General features: G+C 39.6%; 1 protein-coding gene across 8 annotated transcripts; it reads left to right on the top strand.

The window, feature by feature from the left end:
- The first annotated feature begins 5,805 nt into the window (after positions 1-5,805).
- On the top strand, positions 5,806-23,289 carry pax6a (paired box 6a). Of its 8 annotated transcripts, XM_043227229.1 has the most exons (15): positions 5,806-6,151; positions 9,543-9,692; positions 11,950-12,021; positions 12,239-12,292; positions 13,156-13,179; positions 15,378-15,508; positions 15,926-15,967; positions 16,058-16,273; positions 16,529-16,694; positions 20,069-20,227; positions 20,434-20,516; positions 21,020-21,170; positions 21,272-21,384; positions 21,593-21,734; positions 22,416-23,289. In XM_043227229.1, exons 4-15 carry the CDS (start codon positions 12,280-12,282, stop codon positions 22,499-22,501), a joined length of 1,326 nt encoding a protein of 441 aa, XP_043083164.1. In that variant the 5' UTR covers positions 5,806-6,151; positions 9,543-9,692; positions 11,950-12,021; positions 12,239-12,279; the 3' UTR covers positions 22,502-23,289. The 8 variants fall into 8 exon arrangements, with proteins under 8 accessions (XP_043083164.1, XP_043083160.1, XP_043083167.1 ...); XM_043227225.1 differs by lacking the exon at positions 11,950-12,021; XM_043227231.1 differs by lacking the exon at positions 13,156-13,179 and having other exon boundaries at positions 5,807-6,151.
- Positions 23,290-25,251: the final 1,962 nt, after the last annotated feature.

Below are 25,251 nucleotides of genomic sequence, written 5' to 3'. Positions count from 1 at the left end.
TGCACGTCACAATTTAAACGATCCTGTATCAGATTTGCAACCGACTAAAAATTGACTAATTAGACCTTTTATCCGTTTAGGTGGGAGCCAAGACAAGCCGTCACATGGTCTCTCAACATGCGCTCCGTAGGGCCCCTAACGTTCGAGTTATGCCATCAGACTAATGCGTTGTGACTGCTCCTCTCTCTTGTGACAAAGTCTTACAGCTGCCTCCGAATCAATGGATGTCAAAGAAATATGAAAACAATCGTGACGGAGAAGAAGAGCGAATCCTGCCTGGATAATCAAAGTCCGCGTTTCTCGAGACACCAGATGAATTCAGCGCGACTCTTCGTCGTCTTTTATTTTCTCCCCGCCGACGAAGGCCCCTTGTCACATCTGTCGAATTTGTAGTGTAATTTGTAATTATTGCCCATCATGAGGTCTACAGCTTCAACCCGTCTTTAATTAAAAGCATATTTAAGGTTCCGTCGGAGGCAGGGACGTAAACAGATGGTTTTGCGTCGGCAGCGCGAGCTTTGAAGAATTTATTCGACGGATCTCGTTTTGTAACGCGAGACGTCTCACCGCAACTATTAAAAACAACAACAAAAAACCCTCCCTTCACGCGCTCCCTCTCTCCAAAGCGCGTTATTTTTGGTTTACGTTTAAAAAAATCGTTTAGACCGGCGAAAGTCGCGCGAACGACACCGTTTTCGGTCCCCAGCAAAGTTTTGCATTATTTACAATATTCCGAGGCTCACAGACACTCGGCGTTAGAAAGCCGGGAATTTATTCGGACTTAAATCAAAACGGAACGGATGCGAGCGAATCTGCATCAACAGCCCGCGACGTTATTTGTAATATCACTTGATTAACTGAATTAATAAGGGTTTAAATTGCGCATCGTTGAAAGCGCACCCTGCTTCACGACGCTGGATTTCGCATTCAGAAATTCAGATGAGCAAGCGAGCGGCAATCAGTTCAATTATCTTCAAAATATTTACTTTAGGACAAAATTTGTCAGCTAGATAAAACCGGAAAAAATCTCATTACTCCGTGAATCTATTTTCCAGGCGGTTTGTCGTTGTTATTGCCTGATTTAGTGTTAGTATTCCTGTTCCTCAAACACAGCGGCGCTGCTGCTGCATCTATTTAAATGTATCAGCCAGATTTGTGTTGAGTTTGTCACTTTAGGTGTTTCTACATTTCGTCTTCGCTTCGCTGGGAGCCACGCTGCTCGATTTAATGACCTTAGTTTTATTCATAATCTCCTCCCTCCTGTTATTCAGGTTTCCTAGAAAATTGCTTTGCGGTTTCGCAAAACATAACAATCCTCGCTCTTTTTCATCGCTGCACGTTTAACGAGATTTTCAGACAGGCAATGCGGCTAAATGGACGAACGTGTAAAATATAGTTCTGAATTCTATTTTGCTTACTGTACGAATGCATGCAGACAGGCTTGCATTCTCTTATGATTTCGAATGGCACTATGTACGTTCGCAGGGATTCATTTCTAACGTTCATACATGCTTTTGCATTATTACCTATTAATTACATAATCATAGCGACTTTACCTTTTACTTTCCTATATAGCTACTCCGCGTCTTCTTATTTTGCGGGAATGCAATCACTCCAAAGCTCCAGAGTTCTGTTTATTTATCTAATAATGATAACTGCGATAAAACCCTGATTTCTCAGCAGGATGAGATTTCATATCAGCCGTAATATCGCTCCTCGAAGCACCCAGCGTGCAGCTTTATTCCAATGCATGGGTCGGAAAAGAACACCTGGAGGTGCGCAGACCAAATTAGCATGGATTAAGATTGGGATGAAATGGAACCCTTTCAGTTATTGGCAAGATGGGGGTTGCTAATTATAAGAAATTGCCAAGGGTCCCGGTCTCGGTGGACACTTGGATGCTCCAACAATGGTATAAAACACCCAACGATGCGGCATTTGAAAGTATAATGTAAATGGAAAGAGAGCAGGCAAAAGGGAAACCTAATGCACCGCTTCGTGTCTTGCCTTACGTTGCTTGCTCTGCCTCTGCGTGGGCCTAATTCAGAGGAATGGGCATGTCCGCAATATCTACCTACGCTCATTTTATAGGACAGCGTATGCTTAGATTTTTGTAACCTCTGCTGTATGAGCCTGTCGCTTACAGAAAAAGAACATCCAGGATCTTGGATGGAGAAAACGTGGAGCTACAGTGCAAATAGCTTTCAGCGGTGATATATAAAGTGTAGAACATTTAAGTTCGACCTTTGCACAGCCATGAGAAGAAACCATATTCGAGGCATAAATTCAATTGCAATTATATCCGGGAGCAGAATTTAAAAAAAATGCATTTGTGACAGCATGCATATTTCTGGCTTGTGAACTTGGGTGGATTCCAAGTTCAGAGGCCTTTAGCCGCGCTTTCATTGTCTCTGCGAGCTTCGATTAGATGCGATGCACAGATGACCATCAGCAGCAACTGCATTTTACATTTAGAAATCGATTAGAAATTAGACTCGATGACAAACAGCGTTTTAGAAAGACAAAAAGCGTGTTGTATTTTAATCGAAGCTGTCGGAATGTAGTTTCTCCTTGACAAATTGTCCCATTTTCCTGTTTGCTTTTATGTATTTACACGTCACAAATATTTTAAGAGGGCAACTGGGGTCAAATGGAATATTTCAGCAAATCTTACGAATAAATGCACAGAACTGGATCTAAAACCAACAGCGCAGAACCATTAACGATTACGTGATGAGGAGGATGATCTCAGGTGAAAGCAGTTTTTCCAGAGGCACGCGGCATACGTCTGACCCGACTGATCACAAAGAATACTGGGTTTGTCCATTTATGGGCTGGAATTTTGGACAGAATAGTCTGCCCTCTTTTAGTCATTACTCAATCTTGTGGGGTTTTACATCACCGTTTCAGACGTTCTCCTCCATTTAATAATCTAATGTGCAACCTGGAATTTGATGCTCAAGCAGAATGGACTTTCATTAGGGTTCTTCAGTCTCATCCATACAGCTGAAAAATTTCACTCATACAAGTTTACCTTGACAGGACCTGTTAAACTACGAACAGCACCACATTAAGGTAATGGAGTAATTAAACAAATAAATAAATAAATAAATAAACATACTGACCCACACTGTAGACTTTTAAACGCGCAACGTTTTCAACGCATGCATTTCCGACTTCGCACAACTGGATAGATTTAAGCATGCGAAGCACAACGCAAAATGATACTTACTAATATTATGTATTATACATATTTTGACTGACCAGTCAAAACGCACGATATAAAAACAATTTTTGTGTGCGCGAAGGAAAAAAAAATCAATTACTCCATTACTGGCAGTCATGTAGGCACAATGTGTTTACTTTTGTCCTTTTTTCCCCCTTGACAAGAAAATGACAAACGAGCTCGATCCATTCATATAATTTTGTTGTACTATGCATCGACTCGGAGGCAGGTGTCAGTCTTCGCTTTATGCCACTGGACCCTGTCAATATCTAATCTCAGAGTCTGAGCCCTCTTTTGACTGAGCTACAATTGTTGATTTTATCCAAACACGGTTACGCGCAGCCTGCATCTCTCTACCTCTGAATGCCGCGTTGAGTCTTAATGAAGATAACGAAAGGTTTTTTTTTTAACACAAACACGGCGGCTCGTGCAAACAGTTTGGGATTAGACGAAAATAATCAAAGGTCTTTCCGCTCGACGCGCCTTTAAATACATTGAATATCGAACTCAGCCTTGTCGCGTCGAGCAGAAATGAGTTTCTAACATACAGGACGTGGCTGTCGACTTGGAGCAAACTGCATCCAATCACCCCGAGGGAATTCGGCTAACGTCGCCCGAGCAAATAAAACCATACACACACACACACACACACACACACACACACACACACACACACACACACACAAGTGTGCTTATTAAATTACTTCATAATCACCAAAAATCCACCTCCAATAAAATCACGACTAGTGCCATAAATATTTTGTCAGGTGTTTTCGCAAGTCAGGAAAGCTTTTGCTATGGATAAATTATCCACCTGAGTGATTCTGTGCTCGTGATGAATTAAACAGGCCGTCACTTTTTTTTTTTTTAAATATAAAATCGAAGTAGCTTTGATTAGCTACTAATTAATAGAAAGGCAAAAATCCACAAGCATGACATTGGCTTTAATATCAACAAAATACTTCGTCACGGTGGAAAAGCCAATACGTCGCTTATTTAATCATCGTGAACGTTCATGCCAGCAGTCCCTACGCATTTTCATTTTTTAGAAAAGCATCTAACGCTATCTCTCTCTCTCTATCATATAGGACTACCTAGGCTACGTTGTAATAGGCTACAAAATGCAGAAGGTTAAAAAAGCAGCATAATATTGACAGGGAGCCTGAAGTCAGAAGCAGCCTATATTGTAAAGGTTGTTGCGGTTTCATTATTACAACTGTAATAGTTCTTAAAATACTACTAATAAACAAGTATAAATAAAATATTTTTCTTAAATAACATTTTTAAATAGTGTTTAACACTGGCTGGTGTTACCATATAAAGCCGGTAAAGATGGTTTCCCGTGATAAGTAAAAATGGTTATGTGTGTCGGGGGGCTCCCCTTGCTTTCCTCCTTCCCTCTCTCTCTCTCTCTCTCTCTCCCAAATACACACACACACACACACACACACACACACACACACACACACGCTTGGAAGCAGAGGGTCGGCGTAAGGGAAAGCTGGCTGGACAGATTTAAGTTTACGCCTGATCGCGCTCTGGAGTGCAGGCCAGCGGAGAGAGGGAGAGACAGCACCTGGCCCGGCTTTAGCATCCCCATCTCGCTTTATTGACAGCCTGATAAGCGAGGCCAGGCCGTGCGGCTTTCTGTGGAGATCTCACAAACTCTGCCGGGCTGCACCGGTTCCTCGGGGTCTGAACGGCGGCGGCACCCGATTCTGATCTGCGTTCTCCCTTTTAAAATGTGCACAGGGCCAGCTTTCACGAATCTGGCGCAATCTTTTGTACGATGACGATCTTTAAGAAGGTTAATATTAAGCAGCATCGCTCCTTGACACAACAACAGGCCACAGTCTCGAAATTGCATTATTATTATTTTCCGATATAGGACCTACACATCTAAAGAAATTATATTTACGTTATGACAGCATCAATGGATAAACGTCATGTAATTATATATATATATATATATATATATATATATATATATATATATATATATATATATATATATATATATATATATATATATATGTCATTTGGCATAAATAATAAATACTTAAACGGGCTTTATAGAGTTTTGAGACACTTTTTGTTGGTCTATATAAATGTAGGTTACATGTGACAGTTTGTAAACAGCATCAATGAACTGCAGGGTAGCTTATTTCCTATGATTTTTAATTTTCTTTAAATCTTTTCACGAAAAAAATTTCCTTTGTTTGTTAGTTTTTTCCCCCCCAGGAGCTACAAAATAACAGGCTACTCAATTCCAAAAAAAAAAAAAAAAAAACTAAAAAAAAAAAAAAAAAGTATGATGGTTCGTATACTTCAAACTTAAAACCGCCAAAATGATTAGAAGTGAGATGAACCTTAAAGAAACTACGTGGGCTGTCCGTGGTTTACGCAGGTGCCTAAATTCGCACAAAACAAAAACAGACAGCGGCTCCTTCAACTTCCCGGATCGCGGGATGATAGATGGCGTCAAGTGTGACGTGGGCCGTCACTCCAGCCAATCACTGCCAGGTTGAGGATAATATTAAGAGAAAGTTGATGGTGAGACGAGGACGTCTTTTTTTTTTTTATTCCGAACCACGTTTAAAGAAAGAGGTGTTTTCAACAAGACAACACAGTTAACGTGCGAGGTTTGCGCGTGTCGAAAGAAACTCGAGGGAGAGTCCAAAGTTGGACCTGCTTTCATCTGTTCGGTTTCACGTAGGCTAGCGTTTCCATCAACTCACGAAGGGGTTTTACGGTCTCTCACGAGTTCTCCCGTGGTTCCCTTTCCGGCTTGTTGGACTGGATATTATTTACTTTGGGACTAGTTTTGTGAATCGGATCCGGAGGGGCTCGTTTGGACGCGTGCCTCTCGTAACGAAATCGCTCGTTCATGATTCGCTAGCGGAACGGGCTAAAGCGTTCACTGAGGTAAGTGAGTTGTAAATGGTACTTTAAAACATGTTTTTCCGCAAATGTTACGACATCGAGTTGTCGCGCCGACAGCATTTAGGTGTCAGTTAATCTCGAGCGATGCAAAACTTGCCACGAATGTGACCGCCACGCACAACTTTATTCCTCTAAAACTATGCCGTAAAATTAGACTATTATTATCCAACACTCGATACACGGTGGCAGTTAATTGCTTTATTTAATTTAATTTACTTGTAATGTCTTTTTGCAAAGACATTGTAAACAGGACGTCACGATTATAAGTAACCTAATGTTATCTGTCAGACAAAAATAAATATAGGCTTATTTAAACATTTAAGTAAATTACAACTTTGTTTTTTATTGTTATAAACATGCGGTTTTTTTTAATCGAGCACGTCGCACATAACTAAAGCTTTCTTTAATAGCTAAATAAAATAGTTGATAATATATTTGAGTTACTTATATATATGTATATATATATATATATATATATATATATATATATATATATATATATATATATATATATATATATTCACCAGTACGTTACAGAATAAAATTTGTCAATATAAAAATATTTTTGTACTAGTAAAATAACATACTAATAATAAATAAAGTAACGTGTTGCCGCAAATATTTTATACAGCCTAGGCTAGCCTACGCAAAGTCATTATTATATATAATTTTTTCCTATAAAGCCTAATTTGTGATTTAACAACTCTATATTTCAATGTTTGAAGTTGCCTGGTACAATATGGCCACTATGCAAATTGCACTATTCAGGACCGATATAAAACACAGTGGTTAGAAATTCATTTCGAGATTAACATTCCCACTTGACCTGCAATGCATAAACTTTGCCCTGAATGAAGATTACACGGTCCATAAATTATGTCGCGACTGTCGTTTTATCGAAACATTTTAATTCTTGCATTTTGCGCGTTAAAACAAAACAAAAAATAAAAAACAAAAAATAAAATAAAACATTAAGTCTGACCGACGCGTTTCCTCTGAAATAACGAGCAAAGGGTACGGCGGGAATAATCACAATTTTCAACTGACGAAATGTGTAGCTTGCTTTTGGATCATGGCGCCTGGAGTTAGCCTAAAGAGTAAGGGGCCTTTGCGGCGGTCGATGTCGCCGTGGGCAACCACGCCAAAAAACTTTGGTAGGCCCCCTCCCCCAGAACACGGTGACTGGATGTGGGGCTTGCGCTAGCCATAACGATAAACTTTTCCCACATTGCCTTAATAAGAGTCAGTCTACCTCCAGTCCTCTCTCTCTCTCTCTCTCTCTCTCTCTCTCGCTCTCGCTCTGACGTCAGTCCTGTCCCCGCCCCTTATTATTAGTTTTTTTTTCTCCCTGTTGAAAACTTTTAGAGAGAAGAGAGACACCGTCTATTTCGCCTGAGGGAAATAGCGACAAGATTAGGGTCTTTTTCATGACCAAACACCGCCGACTGCTAATCCGAACTGTGCTAATTGATGGGAGGACTACAAGAGTCCATCCGTGTGAAAAGTCTGGGACTAGTCAAATATTTGAGCCTTTTAAAAAGCTTGGCTAAACTACAGAGCAAATATATTGTTTTCAGCGACTATGTTATAGTGGCTTCCCATTTGTTTTCTTAAACAAATACACCGTTAAAAATGAACGTTCCGTACAAAACGTTCAAAAACAAACAGTCTGTTCTGAAAGCACATCCGTTTAAAATGCAGATTAGCTAATAAGGTACGTGTTAAGATTCTGTGCCGAACCTGCAAAAACGCCCAGTGGTTTTTATTTTTAATGCAACGCATTCAACAGGGTGGATGCGACGCGATACAGACGAACAAAACCCTATAAACGAGCGTTTGAGTCGAGTAGCGCAACGTGTTGCATCTCGCGCCGAACTTTCAGCTCCCGAGGAACCGGCGAAACTTTTTCAACGGGAAGGAGAGGGGAAATTATTCGAAAATATCAAACGGCGTGGCGGGGTCGCACCGCGGGACCCGAGATGACAGTGCATGACGGTCGCGCCAGCTCATTATCCGACTCCCATTCAAGCGGCCTTTCATTGCGATGCAGACTCTTTGGCAGTGTCGTTTGTTTCCTCATTGTGCTATAGTGGGGAATGCAATGGTTGTCAGAGCTCGCATTCACTTTCGCGATAGTTTATTGATGAGCTCCGACTTTTAGCACTTTTCACATGTCAAAACGAAGTCAAGTGTATGCGGCCACAGCTTAATTTTATGCTCCGCGCGTCCCAACGCATTTTGTCTCTCTTTAAAGCTGTCCCACCACGCTATACGTCCCCCCCCCCTCCCCTCTCCATTTTCTTGTATCCCAACCCGGAATCTATTCCACTCCAGTGAACGGGTGGAACACCCCAAGCTGCGAGTGGCGAGCTGAGAGTGCAGCGCATGTAACCTCGAACACAGGCGCGGAGGGGTTGCTTTGGAGTTTACCGAGGTGTGCGCTAATGTCCAAGCAATCAACAAATGTAGTTTAAGTGTCCGGCCACGGACGTAATGATATTTTCATTTCCCCCCTTGGCAACCCACGACACAGAGTTTCTTTTTCCCCCCGCTGAAAACGACAACAAATCACGCTATTAATGTAAATAGTATGGGGTCTCCCGACCGATCGTTGAGCGCGCGCCGTGAAGGCGGATGACATTCTCAGACACCAAGTCAACAATGACACGTGGAGAAAGTTTGGGCTCGAGAAGAGCAGCGTGAACTCACATGATAATAAAGGAGCTAAGTAAAAAAAAAAAAGCCGCTCGACATTTAACGCTTTCTTGTATACAAATTCGCTTGTTTACTATTTGACAACAAATAAGTACCGCCAAGGAAAAATTCTCACATTGCAGATAATTCCAAGAACGCGCTTATAAGCCAAAAACAATACAAAACAAAATTACCATGGTACTTCCTGGTGCTTTTTTTCCTCTCTCTCTCTCTCTCCAAGTGTCTAGTTACACGGAGTATAATAACTTGAACGCCCGAAGGCATTTCGATAGAAACATTTCGGAGAGAATCATATGCTTATGAGGAGCGATTAAGCAGGGTTGAAAACTAGCTTTTTTGCTCGGCCCCGTTTCCCGCTCTGTCACCGGGGCAGGAGGAAGTGTTTTGCTGGGAGATGATGACAGAGGTCAGGCTCAGCTAATGGGCCACTGAAGAGGAGAGGAGGCGAGGCACAGACCAGGAACACATACATTAATACACGAGTGCTATCACCAATCAGCATAGGTGCGCGCCCTCCCTCTCTCTCTCTCTCTCTCTCTCTCTCTCTCTCTCTCTCTCTCTCTCTCTCTCTCTCACACTCTCTCCCACGAGCGCACATTTTTCAGTCTCGCGCAGTCTTGACATCCCATTTTATTGTCAATCTCTGTTTCCTTCGCAGGGAATTTAAATTTTCCACCCGAGATCAGTTGGAAACTATAAAAGACAAACTGTTTGAGGACGAATTTCTAGAACTTCAAAGTCTTCTCCTTACTGTAAGCGAAGAACATCAGCGAGGATACGGAGACTGTTGGAACTATGCCTCAAAAAGGTAAGTTGAGACATTTTTTCGCTTTCAAGCAACTTGCACGCATATGCACCACTTACAAATGAAATTGCTAAATGCACGTTAGCTTCATATATATATATATATAACAAACTAGTTGTTTGCAAATTATTGGGAAAAAAGTTAGTTATGGCCTTGAAGAAACTGTTCATCAAAAAAAATAACTTTTCAACGAAAAGCACGCCATTAAAAAAAAGAAAACATAAAAAGCTGCACAACCTCGTGGTGTCAAACCCTATCATGCGGTTTTTACGGACGATCGTTGCCTTTTTATGTTTTAGCTATGTCGAGTTCTGTGCCAGGCAAAGTTCTTATTTATGACAGGGGAAAGCAAAAAGTCACAGTAGGCCAAGACCGCGATCAGTCCTGAAAATGGGAACGCAATGACCCGATGAGGTGGAGTGTCAGGTTGAATCACACCATCACATTCAGCCGGGCGCCAGCACCAAATCGCACCGTGAACTTGGTGTTTTGCTTTTCAGTCAGGCAAACGCTGTCTTCTTTGTCCCAGACTAAAGCATTAAAAAGCACAATTACTTTAACAGTTAATTCACTCATTTTTGTTGTGAAGTTTGTAATAAAAAAATACAATCGAAATTATTTTCGTATCTAATTTAAATCTATGTGCATGGGGTTGTCTTATCAAAAAGCATTCGATAATACAAATTAAATGCTTTAAAATTAAACGTGTATGTCTGTTTCGATTTTACGACGCCAGTAATTTTGCGTGCTATAATTCAGGCTGCGTACAGTAGTTTTTACACATCTGTATAAATCAGCACCGTTTTCGGCTTTTTAAACTTTTACGAGAATCTACTTTCCGCGGAATATCAAAGGCTTAAATAAGCATACTTAATCAAGAGCCTTCACGTCGCACATTAGAACGAACAAAATGCAGATTAGGCCCTGTCAATTACACATAGCACTATTAAAACAGATCATTAACTAAAAAGACGAGTGCGGGCGGAAGACCTCAAACAGCCCACGTGGGAAAGAAACACCGAAGGGTTTACTTTACGCAAAATTTAATCGTGGTATTAAAAAAATGCTATCCAAAAAATGCGATTCGATTTCCAGAGAAATTAAAAAAAAAGTGAAACGCTACTTAAAAACGTCTGAATATATCTAAAGAGGTAAAATTGTTTTTTTTTTTTTTTTTTTTTTTTTTTTTTTTTAAAAAGCAATGCGGTGAAATATACAGCCTATATGATTTTTGAAGTGGGATTTCGTGGAAACACGTGTAACGCTGGCTGGCGATTGGTGTATGTATTTATTTGTTGCTGTGCACTGTAAACCGCGCACACAATCCATCTACTTAAAAAGAAAAAAAAAAAATCAAAGCAGTCAGTATTTCTTCAGTGGCCTCCTTTTCGGTAAATGCATTGAATGGGTTCTTTATTGCAATTGTCTTTTACCAATTGAGCGCCCCACTGCGCTGTTGTACATTTTTTACAGCCCTTAACGACACATACCAGTAACACAATTACCTCCAGATACTTATAACAAGAAATTACTTTTCTATTTCGCGCAACGAGACAAACAAAAAGGCATTGAGGTAACGGGCACCGGGTCATAGTGAGCTGCACTGGCTGTTGCGGGTGAAGGGGGGTATGCTGGACCGGGTGTAGGAGGAGGAGGAGGAGGAGGAGGAGGAGGAGGAGGGGGGCTCGCTCCCTTCAGCTCTTTGTATTTTCTGAGAGTTGTTGGTACGTTTAGTTGGAAGCGGTGTAGCTAGTTAGGGAGCCCGGGTTTTACTCTCTGGGTTTTGGTGTAGAGGGAGAAAGAAAGCTATTGTTAAAATTCAGCGGGGCTTTGTCGGGGACCCCTCACCCCCTCCTGGCTTTACTTTTCCAGCGCAGCCAGGCGAGGTAGACAGCGTGTGTCACCAGAACAGAGTATCTGAAGGAGAGGGGAAAAAAAAAAGTAGGCCTTGCCCACAACATATGAAGTTTTCTAATCACGAAGGTCAGGGAAAAGCAGAAAATAATTTGAAAAAGTATGATAAGTGATAATAATAATTCGGCTTATTAATAATTTTACTTATTTAACAATATTAACTATTTAATTTAACTATAACAACCACTGTGGATTTTTTTTTACGAAGCCGAAAAACTAATTAATTATCATCCAATTAATTATTCATAAAAACACGATCCTAAAAAAGTTAATATTAGATTTAGTTGTAATGCTAAAGAAATAATTACGGATAGGTGTACTAATAAATTGTTTTGCTTTGTCCTAGGGATATTTTAATAGAGTGAAGCAGATGAGAGTCTATAAATTGTTTTAAGCGGACAGTCAACTCTGTTTCCAGGCAAGTTGTAAACCCTGGACATAAGTGTATTTGTGGAGACAGTATTTTTTTTTTTATTCTCACTTTTTGCAGCATGAATGCAAAAATTGTGAGGCTTCAGCCCCACACAATTATTGTCCGTAACTTTCCTTGCACACAAGTCACAGCATTACACTGCAATACAACTGATTTAAAAATGTGAAACTGACCATCACTGTTGGTTCTTTATGACTGATAGAATACTATAACCGGGCCACGTGGGAGTCTGGCGTCGCGTCCATGATGCAAAACAGTAAGTGGAGTTCTTTTCTTTTTGTCTGAGATGCGTTTTTATTATTAACAAAAAAGGTGCGCTAAGGGATGAAAAAAAACAAACAAACAAACACGAGAAACCCGCGAGGGGCGTCTAGCCAGCGAAGCATTTGTTTTGGTGTATTAGCGAAGGCGGTTTACGTCGTACGTCAGGGGTGCTGGGCGTGTGCATGCTGCCCAAATTTTTGCCTGTCATTCACGCGGCTCCCTCAAAGTAGCTGAACACCGCACGGCGAGCTAAACCCGCCCGCCTGAGCCCGACTTTATCAGTTTCGGAGTTGTGTGGGACGTCGCAAGCCATTATTTAAAATTCTACAGGCTGCTTTTGAGAGAGCGCAAATTACATTCCCTGCGAGAAATTCCTTGAATTGCAAAATAAATAAATAAATAAAAAATAGCTACACAACCTAGTTAGAGCGTCTAACCCATATGCTCTTTGCATAATTGTGTGTGTGTGTCTGTGTGTGTTAGAGAGAGAGAGAGAGAGAGAGAGAGAGAGAGAGGATGTTTCTGCTTGACTTGCTTTTAAATAATTGCTGAATTAATGTTAGCATCGGCGGCCAATCCACCTAGTCCATTAGCAGAGACGAAATTGACATTGCATGATTCTGATGGAACGTCTATCATGTTTATGAAACACCGCGAGAGTGAAATAATAGACCGAGCTTTGATGCTACATTGAGTGTTGTAGAGCATGAATAAATTACACGCGCTGATGTGTCTGTGTCTTTGAGATGTGTGAAGGCCAACTAGCAAAACATATACTTAGTCATTTGTGGAAAGTACTGAGTAAGTTATGATTACAATAAATGAGACATATTTTCTCTCTTAATGCTGGACAAGAGGTGTATGACATCTGTAACGAAGGTGTGTTGAATGTCATCCTCTCATTTCAATTGCTTTTATTGTTGTAAGTGCCAGTTTTTTTTTTTTTTTTTTTTTGCTCTGTCTTCATACTAACGACTGGTGTGTACTGTGTTGGTCACTAATTTCGACGTCCGTGGATTATTTCTGCAGGCGCGACACTTTAGAGTTTTAACGGAGCGTTTAAATCTAGGTCAGCTGAAGCGGAGCGCGTTACGAACGTAAATAAAAACGCACCGCAAATAATAATAATAAAAAAATATTCCCACTTTTAAAAAAATGGAAAAAAAACACGAATAAGATAAATTAAAAATATAAAATATTACGCGCCGAAAAAGTTTGTGGCTAAAACTTTTGTTATTGTTTTTTTTTTTAACCTCTTAGGGATAAACGGTGTTATTGTACACAAATGTTGCCGTGTGATGTCTCGCGTGTATTACTAAAAAGATATCATTCGGGTTAGGCCTTTGGTTTGTTTAAAGGTCACAGGCGGCAATCCAAGCTTTGTGCTAATAACTCTTGGGTGTATATAGAGAGGAGCGTCCAAATTGACACCATATGTCTTCTTATTAATTGATTAGAAACAGAGTACCGCGCGCGTAATGATTGCCACCGGGCGAGACCGACACCATTCACCGTGGGGAATTATACAACGATTAAGACTTAACCTTTCAAGCGAAACTTTGATTTTATATCCTAATCTGCGCGTAGGCCAGCTCAAATCAAGTGGTTGTATTTTTTTTTTTTTTTAAAGCCATACGGCATTTGATCTCAAAGGCAATAAACCCAAACGCGTCTCTTTAAAAGTAATCTCGCATTTAACTTCGTTGCGAAAAAGGACGCGGCTTTTCTTTTCGCCTTTTCTTCGCGTTAAGCGTGCCAGAAACATTATGGGAAATAATTCTCAGGTAGCGCGCATAATAAAACTATAACATTCGTGCATAATTCAGATTTTTACATTTCGCTCTGCAGATTTATTATGCATAAACCTACAGAACAAAACAGCATCCTGCAGACTCGCTCCCAGTGCGTAAATATAGGCAATGGAGGTTTGTCACTTGGGAAAAAAAGAAATGTCACTTTTAATATATTAAGGGCGAGGCGCGCCCCCGTGGACGTACGCGCGCACAGCCCCTGGCTACCTTAAAATTAAGCTTCCCTTAAAGGGGAAATGAGTAGAGTCCAATTTAGTCTGAGTGATATCCAAATGCAGACAGAAAGGGTCGTTTTATCATGCTACTATTTGTCGTGACGATGCGATTTTCAAAAGCAGAGCGATGTCATAAAGTGACATGCCTGCCACAAGTGCTCCAACTGATCTTTTCAATTAGCCTTCCATGCATGATCCAGGGCGACTTCCGCCTATTTCCAGAAATTAAGCTCAAACTTGACGTGCAGCTAGCTTTATTTTAAAGACAAATGTCAGGCAGGCTCATCATATTTTCCCCCTCTTCTATATTTGGAGCTTATTTATTGCAAAGGAGCTTGTGCTCTCGGACTCAATTTAACGCGAGGCTTCGGAGGGAAGGGAGCTGAGAAGTAAAGCAAACCGGGGAAGGCTGCTTTTCCGTTTTGGCTTCAGGTTTGGTGCCTTTGGTCTGCTTTATAGGGGCTTTTACGCTGACAAAGTAACCTAATGCTGTGCTTTGGTTGATGCTTCTTTTTTTTTTTTTTTTTTTTTTTTTTTAAGTTGTTTTACTTAACGCGTGAGGCTATGGTTTAAATCGTGGCAGCGTTTAAGAAGTTTTACTATAATGCCACAAATAGCATTACGCCATCTGATCCGTTTAAGGCTTTGCAAAGATGCGCAAATCTCGGCTCAGTGGGTCGGAGATGTTTTGCTCCAGATCATACGAGAGCGCTGACGCTTAATCAATGTTCTGCGTGTGTAATTATATTTCAATCGTGCATTAGGAGATTATGATATTACGAGCGCATCTGGAGAACAGTCGAAAACATATGACAGCCGAACGACAGCAATAACGAGAGGCTATACGCTGATTTAAAAGCGATTTACTGAGAAGATCGAGATTTGTTGACAATGCTCTTGTAACGCTCGGCTCGTTTCAGACAAGCGCGACCCGGAGGCTTCTATTAAAAACAGCTGTTATTGGATTCTGTTTAGATGGAGTCTGTGTTTTGAGGCTGGTGCGCTAAATGCTCGGTGATTTACAGCGGGGTCTTACCTTCTTCTTTTTAAGGTCACAGTGGAGTGAACCAGCTCGGCGGTGTGTTCGTCAACGGCAGACCGCTGCCAGACTCCACGAGACAGAAAATAGTTGAACTCGCTCACAGTGGCGCGCGGCCGTGTGACATATCCCGGATTCTGCAGGTGATGAGAACGCATATTTTCCATTCATGTGAACTCTTCACCAAAAATGACAATATTTGAGTTTTGTCTCACATTTGTGCTTTCAAACTTACTTTTTTTCCCAGCTGTATTATATATATATATATATATATATATATATATATATATATATATATATATATATATATATATATATATATAATTTTTTTAACAATGTCCTTGCATTATTAATGCCAGCGAAAACAACGAGGATTCATTTCAAATTTCGTTTTGGAATGCATAAACAGTGGTCTTGTGGAATAGATCGAAGCGCTTCTCTTTTTTCCCCATTTGGCAATTTTTAAAATTGGCGAGCGACATGCATTTTTAAAAAAGTGCATCATTTCTCGTACCACTGAAGACGTATTTTTCGTGTTAAAGGTATTTCTTGTGTTATAGACCCATGCTGATGCAAAAGTCCAAGTGCTGGACAATGAAAACGTAAGCTTATCATTGCTTGCAGCATACACTTAACATTTCACACTAGTCTTAAATAATGTATGTGAATTGTTTCTTTTGTTTTCCATCTAGGTGTCGAACGGCTGCGTGAGTAAAATCTTGGGTAGATACTATGAAACGGGCTCCATCAGACCCAGGGCGATCGGAGGAAGTAAACCACGAGTAGCGACTCCGGAGGTGGTCGGCAAAATTGCCCAGTACAAGAGGGAGTGTCCGTCAATCTTCGCGTGGGAAATCCGAGACAGGCTGCTATCAGAGGGGGTCTGCACAAACGATAATATACCCAGTGTAAGTTCATCCACAGAACTCAATGCGTAATGGCTTGATGCGCTGTTTAAAAAGCATGCAATAATGACCTTGAACGTGAACATTCTCCCACATCGGAGCTGTAATCTCCTCTACACCAGAGGACGATGCAACGCGATGTAATGCTCTGGCATGTAGGCCTGTGCAGAAATGGGGCCAATCGTTCCAAAAGCCAACATGCCACATCGCGGACGCGCTCTTTAATTAATGTGCCGCATCTTTGGGTTCGTCTTTCAGGTGTCATCGATAAACAGAGTACTGCGCAACCTGGCTAGCGAAAAGCAACAGATGGGCGCAGATGGCATGTATGAAAAGCTGAGGATGCTGAACGGTCAGACCGGCACGTGGGGGACCCGGCCAGGATGGTACCCCGGAACCTCGGTGCCAGGACAGCCCAATCAAGGTATGGCTATTTTACTTTCCATAGAGGAAAAATGGGTCAAAGGGCCATTGGATTCGCTAAATATAATTGTTATTTTGCATACCGGAGTGAATTATATATATATATATATATATATATATATATATATATATATATATATATATATATATATATATATATATATATTAAAACAGTTCCCATATTATTAATAATGGAAGTAGATTTCGTTCGCTTTAAGTAGCCAATTATTAGATCAGGCTATACAGTTGATCTGATTTATCAAATTGGTTTATGCATGTTGCACGGAGTTTCATGGACTGTTATAGTATCAACAATTTAATGCTGTTAATAAATACGTTATAGGTCGTGACTATATAATGAGGATATGACAAACAATAATGCGAGTTGCAGTCCACTTTCACAGTTGTTAAAGAACGCGGCATCGAATAAACAAGGAGTCCATGTCTAAAATATGTTTCTGTCACAGAAAAATGTGTTATGGGAACGGTACTGTCGCTGTGTAATAGCTCATTAGAGAACGTTTTGTTTCCCATTAAGGCGACATAAATACGCGTTTAGTTTGAGGAGACAGCTGTGGAAATGTTCCACCGGAGACACCCTGGACACGATATGGCAACGTTTGCCAATTAGACATGTCACCGTTAAAGGCGCTACACAATTAAGACAGTCATATAAAAAGATACGATACATAGAGAATTAATGTCTGCGTAATATCGGCCTGTCAAAGCGCTGACTGGTTTACAGCGGCTACAAAAAAAAAAAAAAATCAAAACAAACGCTTTATAAAAAGGAGACTAGCCCAAAGCTGTCTCAAATTACGTCGTGTAATATTTAACACGTTTTTGCGAATATAATTAGACAGTCGCTACATGCAGCGCAGAGTAAACCTATGGATTCATTTGAGTCCGCATGGCATTCTCGTTAACCTCCACAGCATATAACCCGCTGTTAATTGACTTTTCGAGACGAAAACTTTTTTTTATTCCGTGTATTAATTGCCAGAACTCATACAACATAACGCAACGTAACAATTTTTTTTTTTGGCGAGTCTACAGGCATAAAGCTGTTTTAGACTCGTAACTCGTATCGTTTTCACCGCTATCATTTCGAAGTCCGCTCCCGAAGCGGGCTATTAGTCAGGGTGAGGTTTCTGAGCGAGACAAATATGGTCGCAATCTGATGAATGTCACGCAACACTGAATAAAACAGCGGATTCATCCGGGCTGACAGGACGCTAAAAGAGACAACTCTATCGCATTCAGAGGACTCCCAGCAGCCCCTCCCTCCGCCATAGGCTCGGGGGTGCTAAAGCCGTCTAAAGGATTTGGACACTTTTCCTTTTCCAGGGGTCCTCGCGTGTTTTGATCGAGGCCTCCACAGCTGAAAGATGCCGCGGTTGTTTTGCCACCTTTTTGCTCGCCTTCCGCCTCACCGGTTACGACAACGCCCCAATAAGGAATGATTTTATTTCCCAGCGCCTTTCTCAGAGAAAAGAAATCCGAAATCTGGCGACAGTTGGTCAGGCTTTTGAGAACGGGCCACACATTCGGATTAGCTCTTGAAAAGTGTGGATGCTAAACACAAAGACCTTTTAAGACTTTCTCAGAACACAGAGATGCAGGGTCTTTGAAAAATAAATAACTCTGAGGGGAAAAGGAAAGCTAGACGTTTAATATTTAGCATAATATCGCTTGCTACACCAGTACTAGAGTAACCATGTCTAACTGACATCATATCAGTAAAAAGTATGGAAAGGTCCATTTTCCAATGGTTATTTGTACATGCGAGGAGCTTTATTTTATTATATTAGTTCTCCCAGTTTACCATATCTAAAAATGTACACATTAAGAAAATGATCTACTTCCAAAAATACTCTAAAAACTGGTGGATTTAATTTTCATTATAGCCCAATGAAGCATGAATGAAACATAAATAAATAAAAATAATAAAAGAATTTTTCTGGATCAACTGTAAGGTTCCAAAAATCTTCATTCGATCAATCAAACAAACAGTTATCTGTGTGTGTGTGTGTGTGTGTGTGTGTACACACACACACACACACACATATATATATATATATATATATATATATATATATATATATATATATATATATATATATATATATATATATATATATATATATATATACACACACACACATACATATATATATATATATATATATATATATATATATATATATATATATATATTTTTACATATGCTTCAATAATTTTACCAAGGTGTTTGTAGGGAGCTATAACTGATCAAACGATTTCATTTATAATTATTACGATTATTAAGACGATTTTCTTTATGCATAGTTAAAGAACAGGCTTTATGATTTCTACAGGCCCCATGAGCATCATTCGATACGTCCCTAACAGACCCTTTAAATACAGTTCATACATGACATCACCTTTCAAAAGGGCAGCGGGGTGGCCGCGTGACAACTTACCCCACCACCCACGTAAAAGTCCTAAAAGTTTGGGGTTTCATAATTACCACACGACTTTTTTTGTCGTTTAAAATGTATCTGGTGAGACGGGTTAATTACGCACTGGTGTCCAACAACCCAGCAGGTTAAAGCTTATCGGGGCTGGCACTCCAATCCTTCAGTCTGAGACAAACAAGAGGCTTCGCATTTAGATGTCTCATTCACGGTGGCCTGGCTGTTTTTCTTCCTGCGCCTATAAGAAGGTATAAATCCTAACCGAGGTTGAACGGGCCGGCCCTAGGGACAGTGATTAATGACAGTAGAGCATAAAGGTTAACACGCCGAGCTGAAAAGTCTGTTGACTGGAATCCTCGTGATACAATGACTGCTGGAGAGAATCCTTTTGTCGCCCGCTCCAATTGTGTTCTCAAAATTCAACCCACGAAAGTTTGCCATCCGTCCTCCCAGCGAGTATTTAAGAGTTACCCTTACTCTCCCACATTGTGTGGCTGTGAAAGCATCCCTCTCCTATTCAAGTATTGGTGGTCACCTCAATAGCTCTGCAAACGCCCATATGGTGGCCGTAGCCTAATTGAAGAACTCGGGAATGAAAAGTAGGGGGGGGGAGAGGGTGTTTGGTTTTTAAGAAACATTTCAGAGGATCTGAAAAGGTTTCTGGGACATTTTATCGCATTTCTGTAAAGCCCTCAAGCTCGTCCGCTTTTGTGACTCGATGCTGAAAGATCTAAGCGAGCGTGCTCTAAATGTTTTCCCACAACATCGCAGAAGGCGATACAGTAGCCCACAAAACGCCTTACGCCAAAATCGAAAAAGGCGACAGGCACACCTTAATTGAAACCCAGAGCCCAAACACAGGATGAGAAGCGCCAATAAACAGAGCAAACTTACATTTTGTATTTCTTTTCCTTTCTAGACGGCTGCCAACAATCGGACGGAGGCGGCGAGAACACAAACTCGATCAGCTCCAACGGAGAGGATTCCGATGAGACCCAAATGAGGCTTCAGCTAAAAAGAAAATTGCAAAGAAACCGCACGTCTTTCACACAGGAACAAATAGAAGCACTTGAAAAAGGTAAACAGGAAGATCAGAGCTAATATGAAAGCATTTGTAGAGTAGCTGTAGCTAAACAGTATAATCACACTTCATTTCAGGAATAAAACTTTTGTAAACTTTTGAATGAAACTAGTCCGCATGACGTGTAAGCAACTGTTGCGTAATTGATCTGAAAATGACTTTTTTTTTTTAACCCGTGACTTATTTTGTAATGTTTTCACCAGAGTTTGAGAGAACGCACTATCCTGACGTTTTTGCACGAGAGAGACTAGCTGCGAAAATAGATTTACCAGAAGCAAGAATACAGGTGAGTGAACATATATACATAATGTTTATTTATTTACATTTTATTTAATTGTACTTTTAATGTGCTAGGCAAAATAAGTTTTTGTCAACAATATACATATGCATATTTATTTTATATATATACACACACATATATAAATACATGTATATATTTAAGAAATATATATATTTATATATAAAAATATATTTAAAAATATAATTTAGAAATACATACACACCCCCACACACATATATATGATGAGATAATTCATTTACAGCAGATTTTTATTTAAATTAAAAAAAAAAATTATATATATATATATATAATATGCACTACACAGGTTTAATCTAATATTGTCTATGAGTATATTCTGTTCACTTAAGCCACCTGTTATTTATATATAAAGCGAGTTAGGAAACACAACAACATTAAAATGAAGATCTAAAGGGAATAATATTAAATGCAAAAGTGTCCTGCTTTATCTTACTTCATCCTATATACTAAACTAAAATGCGTCTCTCCAGGTGTGGTTCTCGAACAGAAGAGCGAAATGGAGGAGAGAGGAGAAGTTAAGAAATCAAAGAAGACAAGCCACAAACTCTTCGAGTCACATACCCATCAGTAGCAGCTTCAGCACTAGCGTTTATCAGCCAATCCCTCAGCCCACGACGCCAGGTAAAACCTACAATGGGCTTACTGTCGGCTCACGAGGGCCTTAAGCAGACACTGCTGAAAATGTACCAAGACGGCATGTTTAGATTGTTTCTTCCTTACAGTATCCTTCACATCAGGCTCCATGTTGGGAAGATCAGACACAGCTCTTACGAACACATACAGCGCCCTGCCACCAATGCCAAGCTTCACCATGGCCAATAACCTTCCTATGCAAGTATGTCCACGTTTGTCAGTTTAGTTCCTTACGCTGTACTATATTGTTCTATGCTATGTTGGGCTTGCTTTAGCATTTTAAAGGATTAGTAATTTGATATTTTTTAAGCACTGTAAAATCTTAGGCAATTACGAATACAGGTTTGTAAGGCCGTTTCTCTCAGATGTGAGTGTTGCTGACAGGTCTGCCCTTTTTACCTTCTCCACAGCCCAGCCAGACCTCATCCTACTCCTGCATGTTACCCACCAGTCCTTCGGTGAATGGGCGGAGCTATGACACATACACACCCCCCCACATGCAGGCACATATGAACAGCCAATCAATGGCCACCTCAGGCACAACCTCAACGGGTAAGCATTTACTAAAGAAAAATATATAATATTTAAAAAATTTATATAAGAAAAATTGTATTACAGTGTTATTTTATTAAGTTTATTTTTAAAATTATTTTAAATGATTGTGCATTTTTATTTAAAATTAATTCATAATTTAATAACAAATGCTCTGAAGTCACATAATAAGCCTCAAGTGTTTTCACTCAAGTATTTTTGATATTGAATTGATTTTTGTTTAAAATTTCTATTCTATGTTTTATGATTGAATATTTAATAATACACAAAACCTACATAATTTAAAAAGTATTGTCCTATTAGATCATGTTAATATTTCACGTTAAATTAGTTAAAATATTAAAACATTTAATGTGTCACGTCTAAAATTTGAATGCCATTTTATGAAGTTCTGAAGTCACAAGTATTAACTTTTTCAGAAATGTATTTATAAGCTAACTGAATATTTAAAAATGAACTTAGCTTTATTTAAAATCTCCACATCAATTTGTTTCGTTATATGTATATATATATATATATATATATATATATATATATATATATATATATATATATATATATATATATATATATATATAAATAAACATGTAACGCTTTTTTTTTTTTTTTTTTTAATTGCACTTCAGTTACATAATATGACATGCCTAAATATTTACACATTCTTCTCCCCTCATGCAACAGGTCTAATCTCGCCTGGAGTGTCTGTACCAGTCCAAGTGCCAGGCAGTGAACCAGACATGTCCCAGTACTGGCCCAGACTACAGTGAGAACAAGAGACACGAGAACAAAAAAAAGAGAAAGAAAACAGAGGAGAGGAAAAGAAAGGAGTTTCTTCACCTCCTGACGTCTTTCGGCTTCAAGGCAGGGCTGTTCAGCAGTATTTAACTATGGAAGGAAAAGAGGAGACTTTAAAGGACCTTTTTGTACTGGGATAGTGCCACTTCTCTATCGTTCTTTGGACACAAAGACTTGAAGAATAAAAGAGAACAGACTTTCTGTAAAGTGCCCGGTATTATATCGTAAAATGGGAAAAAAAAAAAATCTGTTTTTCAGTTTCCAACCTAAGTCATTTTGATGTATTTGTACATGTAATGGCCAATTGTATGTTATGACAAAAAAAAAAAAAAAAAAAAAAAAGAACAACCGTGGATGGACTGTCAAACCAAGTTGGTCTTGCATCGGTGAGAGGAAGATCATTTGTGCAGGCTTATTCATCATTCTTTTTTCATCATCAGCTGATATCAAGAACTGCCCGTTACGGTTTCAGACGTGGACCTGTAGAAACAAACTATCTCTGTATCATTTCAAGACAAAAATAGCAACAGAGTTCAAAGGACGCCAATCCAGAAGTTGTTTTCCAAAGCTTGCGGACGAAAGCAAGCTATTTGTTGAACATGGTGACTGCTGAACCGGAGGAGGAAAATGTTTGGTAGTTTAAAACGTTAGATTGTGTCTTCGGTATAATTCAGTTTTGTTTATGTCAAAATGTAAGTATTTGTCTTCCCTAGAAGTCTCGCAGAACAATTTCTATAATAAAATTAATTTCATTTTATAATTCTCTGAATATTCAATACGTGCTTTTCACCGATGCCCACTTTTTTAAAAATGTAGCTGACAATAAGAATGGTGTATTATTGATGCAATCATTTCATCCAGTCTCATGCATCCTTTTTAATAATGAATTCATTTGCTAATTTTAAACGTATAATTTGAAGCAGATGTGAAGCAAAAAAATCTAAAAACTAATATTAAAACCAAATAAATTAATGAAAAACAAATGTTTTAAAAGGCCATTTCAGACTTTTTTTTTTTATCTCCAAAGATGCGATTGAAAATATATTAATGTATCTTACCATAATTATCCAAGTCTGCATTCATGATTACATTGCATTTCCATTCAGAAATAACTTGAAACTCTCATACGTGTGATTCTTCTGATATTTCAATAGGCATTTTATTTTTAAAATACTCTGCATGTTAATAATGTTGTACCATTTTATTTAAATTGTTTCATAAAGAAATGATAAACAAAAACGTGGGGCTCTATATTTAGAAAACTTGTGCCTATCTAGCGTTGGTATGAACGCTATCAGCGAGGTTGCCAGGTCTACGTAACAAAACCAGCAAAGTAGTAGCCCAATCACAGCCAAATCTAGCCCAGGGGACGTGGTATTAAATGACACCGCAGCAGCAGTGCATAAAAAACAGGTTTTCCGCTTGAAAAACGCAGACTTGGCAACGTGGGTTACCTGCATGCATTCAAGAAACGTTTCGGGAAGTATTATATGCGAAACACCACGACGCATGCGTACCAACGTAAAGAGTAGCAAACAAAAAGGACTCGCGCAAAACCGTTTACTCTAAAGAAGAAATCAAAAGCATAAAAAAAAAACAATAGATTTATCAAACCAGTAAGTGTAAGGAATGATTGCAGGGTAAAATATGTGATTGTGCCCCCCTCGGGAGACCCAGCGGGGAGGAAAATGTAGAGAAGAATCCTTACAGGAGAACGGTCAGGTATGAGTGACTGTGATTGGCCTGTTCCTCACGTACAGAAAATACAACCGACATGCAGTGCCTCTGCAAAAACAAAATGACACAGTAGACCGGAAAATGTATATGTAACTACATTGAAACGGCAATCATCTAAGCTGTCCGTCGTTGATGTAATTAAGAACGGAGTACAAGTTAGGATCGCTAATTTGCGTTGACATCAAAGACGACAAAAAAGAAACGAAGAAGCAAACTTCAAACTGACGGTTTAAACGACTGTTGGATTTATGAGACGGCACTGTTCAAGTTATAATCTAGCATCAAATTTAATTTCAGGCAATACATGATATAATGTTATAACGCTATTGAATGAATGAAGCATCTTTGAACTGCGTTCATATGTAAACGGCAGCTAACAATGAGTTCCTGATTAGTGCATTTTTTAACAACTATGAATATCATTTTAAAACGCTAAGTTTCTTACCCAAACGAATGACAGTTCCTGCTTTCTGTCTTTTTTTATACATACCAAAAGCACACACAAGGCATCCATGTATGAAGGCTAGTCAGAAACAGCCTTGTCGGGGTGTGTTTTCACCCTAGCGAGCGCGACGCTAAGGAGACCAGCGACGGGACGCGTGTTCAGCCCACGGCGATCACATTTAACCCGCTCCGAAACGGAAACCCCAGATATGTCCGCTCCACGCACGTGGCTGTGGGAGTTTGACTTGATTTGGTTGTATGTTTAGTCACAAGAGGACTTCAGAGGTGGAGAACACCTCTGATTGAAAGTGAGGCAAGGCTTTGTTTTCTCCGGCCAAGGAACAAACAAACAACGGGCCTTTCGTTTAGGTTCATCTGCGAGGGATTTCGGTGTACAGTCATGACAAGAGGCTATGAGATGTGGCCTAGCGGTTTGCGCACAAGGCCATGAGCCGTGTTGCTCATCTGGGGAAAAACAAGCCTCAGTTTAGCTTGTGATTTTACAGATTCCACTTTCCGTTCCTCAAAGTGAAACGAAATA

Source organism: Puntigrus tetrazona, chromosome 25, assembly GCF_018831695.1.
Source record: "Puntigrus tetrazona isolate hp1 chromosome 25, ASM1883169v1, whole genome shotgun sequence".
In the NCBI taxonomy this organism is placed as follows: domain Eukaryota; kingdom Metazoa; phylum Chordata; class Actinopteri; order Cypriniformes; family Cyprinidae; genus Puntigrus; species Puntigrus tetrazona.
The sequence above is the reverse complement of the archived record's forward strand: the minus strand, read 5'-3'. Positions and strand labels throughout refer to the sequence as shown.